Source organism: Rhinatrema bivittatum, chromosome 19 (assembly GCF_901001135.1).
Source record: "Rhinatrema bivittatum chromosome 19, aRhiBiv1.1, whole genome shotgun sequence".
NCBI lineage: Eukaryota > Metazoa > Chordata > Amphibia > Gymnophiona > Rhinatrematidae > Rhinatrema > Rhinatrema bivittatum.
Window position 1 is genome coordinate 24774253 of NC_042633.1, and position 3048 is coordinate 24777300.

The 3048-nt window shown below is 55.1% G+C and overlaps 1 protein-coding gene across 3 annotated transcripts in view; it reads left to right on the top strand.

The window, feature by feature from the left end:
• Positions 1–2745, top strand: part of MED25 (mediator complex subunit 25) — a 31886-nt gene extending 29141 nt beyond the window's left edge. For all 3 annotated transcript variants that reach the window (XM_029584145.1, XM_029584147.1, XM_029584146.1), the window contains 3 exons: positions 384–545; positions 2027–2234; positions 2400–2745. In XM_029584145.1, coding sequence (XP_029440005.1) covers positions 384–545; positions 2027–2234; positions 2400–2509 — 480 coding nt within the window. In that variant the 3' untranslated portion in view covers positions 2510–2745. The remainder of the gene's footprint in view (positions 1–383; positions 546–2026; positions 2235–2399) is intronic.
• Positions 2746–3048: the final 303 nt, after the last annotated feature.

The window sequence follows — 3048 nt, forward strand, 5'->3', positions numbered from 1 at the left end:
GGTGTTTCTCATTGTGGTGGTAAGTTGGCTGCATTCTTGCTCATGGTGACAGTTTTGTGGCTCCCCTGGAGGTGGGGGATCTACTCTCCTAAGGGGGTGGGGGGGAGAGGTCTGTGATGGTGTTAATTTGGTGGGATCTCTAGTGGCAGTGGTGAGAATTTGGCGATGTTCCTTGGTGTGGGTTTCACGGAGGTGATGGTAATTTGGCTGCACCCCTGGGATGTAGGCGCTCTCGTGATGGGGATAATCTGCCTGCATGCTCTGGGGGGGGGGGGGGGTTGTCTCATGGTGCTTGAATTTGGTTACATTTTCTGGGGTGACGGGTCTCGTGATATGATGGTGATAAGTTTAGTGAACCCTTCTTTTGCATGTCTCGGTTGTAGCTCAGAGTACAGCAGCAGCCGGCGCCAGCCCCACCTCAGCCCCAGCAAGCCCAAGTACAGGCCCCAGGCCAGCCCCAGCCCCCCCAGGGAGGGCCTATGCTGAGACCCCAGAACCCTGGGGCCAACCCACAGCTGCGCAGCCTCCTCCTCAGCCAGCAGCCGGTGAGTACTGGGACCAGCGTCGGGGGGGCTGCAGGTGGTGCGGGGGGATGGTCCTGGACGCGCAACAGTCGGGCAGGATTTCTGCCCGTTCTGAAGACCAGGACCAGTCTAGTGTGGCTCTAGGAGAGAGTACACAGATGCACTGGGAATAAAACCGTGCCTGGCACTGCCAAACCTGCTAATCTGGGGCTTTCCTAGCGTGGAGCCAGATGCACTCAGGACCAATGGGTTACATGCTCCCCTGCCAGGTAGTCTCGGAGTTTCATTTGAATCAGTCCATTTCATTGCCATCCCTAGATAGGCCCAAGGACATGGAAGAATACCGCTTCCTCTGCCATTTAAACGTCAGTAGGCTTTTGGTGCGGTATTTGGAAGTTTCAGAACAGGTCTGCAAGACTGACCCCTTGTTTGTTCTTTACAGTTGAAGGAGGCAGGGCGAAGCAGCTTCGCTAGCTACCATAGCTCGCTGGATTAAGGAGGTGGTCACGGGAGCCTGTGTGGAGGCAGGAAAGCCATTACCCCTTCAGGTTAAAGCTCATTCCACTAGGGCTCAGGCGGTCTCATGGGCGGAAGCTGGACTGCTGTCTCCTGTCGCTATCTGCCGGGCGGCGACGTGGTCCTCCTCGCACACCTTCTCCAGGTTCTATCACCTGGACGTTCAGGCCCGGGAGAACGCAGCCTGGGAGAACGGACCGCCCCGATCGGGAGTAGCTTTTGTACATCCCATGGGTCCTGAGTCCATCTGGCTACACACTAGGATATGGAGAAATTACTTACCTGATGATTTCGTTTTCCTTAGTGTAGACAGATGGACTTAGCATCCCTCCCACGGCTGCCCAAGAACAATGCCAAGGAATTGCCCGTGAAATGAATATCGATTCCAAGAGATTATGGGTAAGCCGTTGCCAAATCCCTAGATCAGGACATCTATAATGTGGCTGGGATTCAGCCTTTGTTTGGTTGAGGACAGTTACAGTGATCCGTTTTTTAGTCCAGTTGGTTTTAATCAAGTTTTTCAATACTATGTCCACAATGGCTTTTGAAGAGCCTACTGAAGGGCTGAGGTCACTGCGGGGGTGTATCGAGGGTGACGGCAGCTTTGATATACCTGTTCCCTGTACGTACCCGGATCAGTCCAGACTGCTGGGTTATGCCTCCTTTCCAGCAGATGGAGACAGAGAAAAACCTGAAGGGCGCCCTCTCTTAACACGGTGCGCCACCTGCGTCCCCTTCAGTATTTAGCACACAACCCATTGGTCCTGAGTCCATCTGTCTACACTAAGGAAAGCGAAATTCTCAGGTAAGCAATTTCTCCATTGTTGGCAGTGCTACTCGCCGCACATAATGGATGTGCAGTGGCAGGGTGGGAGGGAAGGAGATGGGCTACGAGTGCCGGTGTGAATCATGCTCTCTCTCTCTCTCTCTCTCCCGCCTTCCTTCCTGCCCTATATCCCCCTTACCTCCTCGCTCCCGTTTTGCAGCCGCAGGCCGGAGTCGCACAGTCCCAGCAGGCCCTTCACCACATGCAGCAGACGGTTCAGGGGATGCTGTCTCACCAGAGCCTGGGCCAGCAGATGCCTCACCAACCCTCGGGCCAGCCCCAGTTACAGCTGCCAGGACCAGCGCTCATGCATCAGGCGCCTGGCCAGCAGTGGGGAGGCCAGATGACACCTCGGGCACCGCTGCAAGGTGAAGCTGCCGTCAGGAGGGGGGCTGGGGATTTCCATATGTTTATTGGCATTGGGGGCGCATAGTTAGCTCTCGCCATCCTTAGTGCATGCACTGGGCTTGACTCCATGTCAACACTTGCTCCTCTCCTTCTCACTGTGCGTCTTTCTCTCTCACCCTGTGCAGGTCAAATGATGATGAATCCGGGCCCCCGGGGCCCTGTCTCCCAGCCAGGCCTCCAGCAAGTCCAAGCCCCCAGTGTCATGGAAGAGGACATCCTAAGGGACCTTATTTGAGTTGGTTCTACACTGCAGCCTGCTTCCCCCCATGGGCTCTAGGGGGCAGGCTGGGCTCTCCTTTGCAGGGCAGTGTCACCCTGCACATCCTGGACTGTAGAGGTAGGGAGAGCTGGCACAGGGGCCCTCCACCAACACTGCAAGTCTTTCCTACCACAGCTGATTTTATTTGCATTTTGGTAAAATGCAGACTCCTGTACCTTTTTACAGCGAGAAATAAACCTGTACTTCCTGTTCGTTGTGTGCGCTCTCTTCCGTTGGGGGCCTGCTGCAGCCATGTCTCACACACGATCGCTTCCCTAGGATGCTTACACTCCTGCTTTTTCTCCAGTGGCCCTTAATCTCGCTCACATTTCATTTCCCCGTTTGCTTCTGTGGCTGCTGGTTGCTCTGTCCCGACAATCTGGGACTTGCTTCATGCCACCGGTGGCCCGGTTATTGAACCTCTCCCTCTGCTCTTACAAAGAGCTTCACCGGTCAGACACAACTTGGACAGGGGGGGCGTGGACAAAAGTAAGACAAAAAGCTAAGACAACACG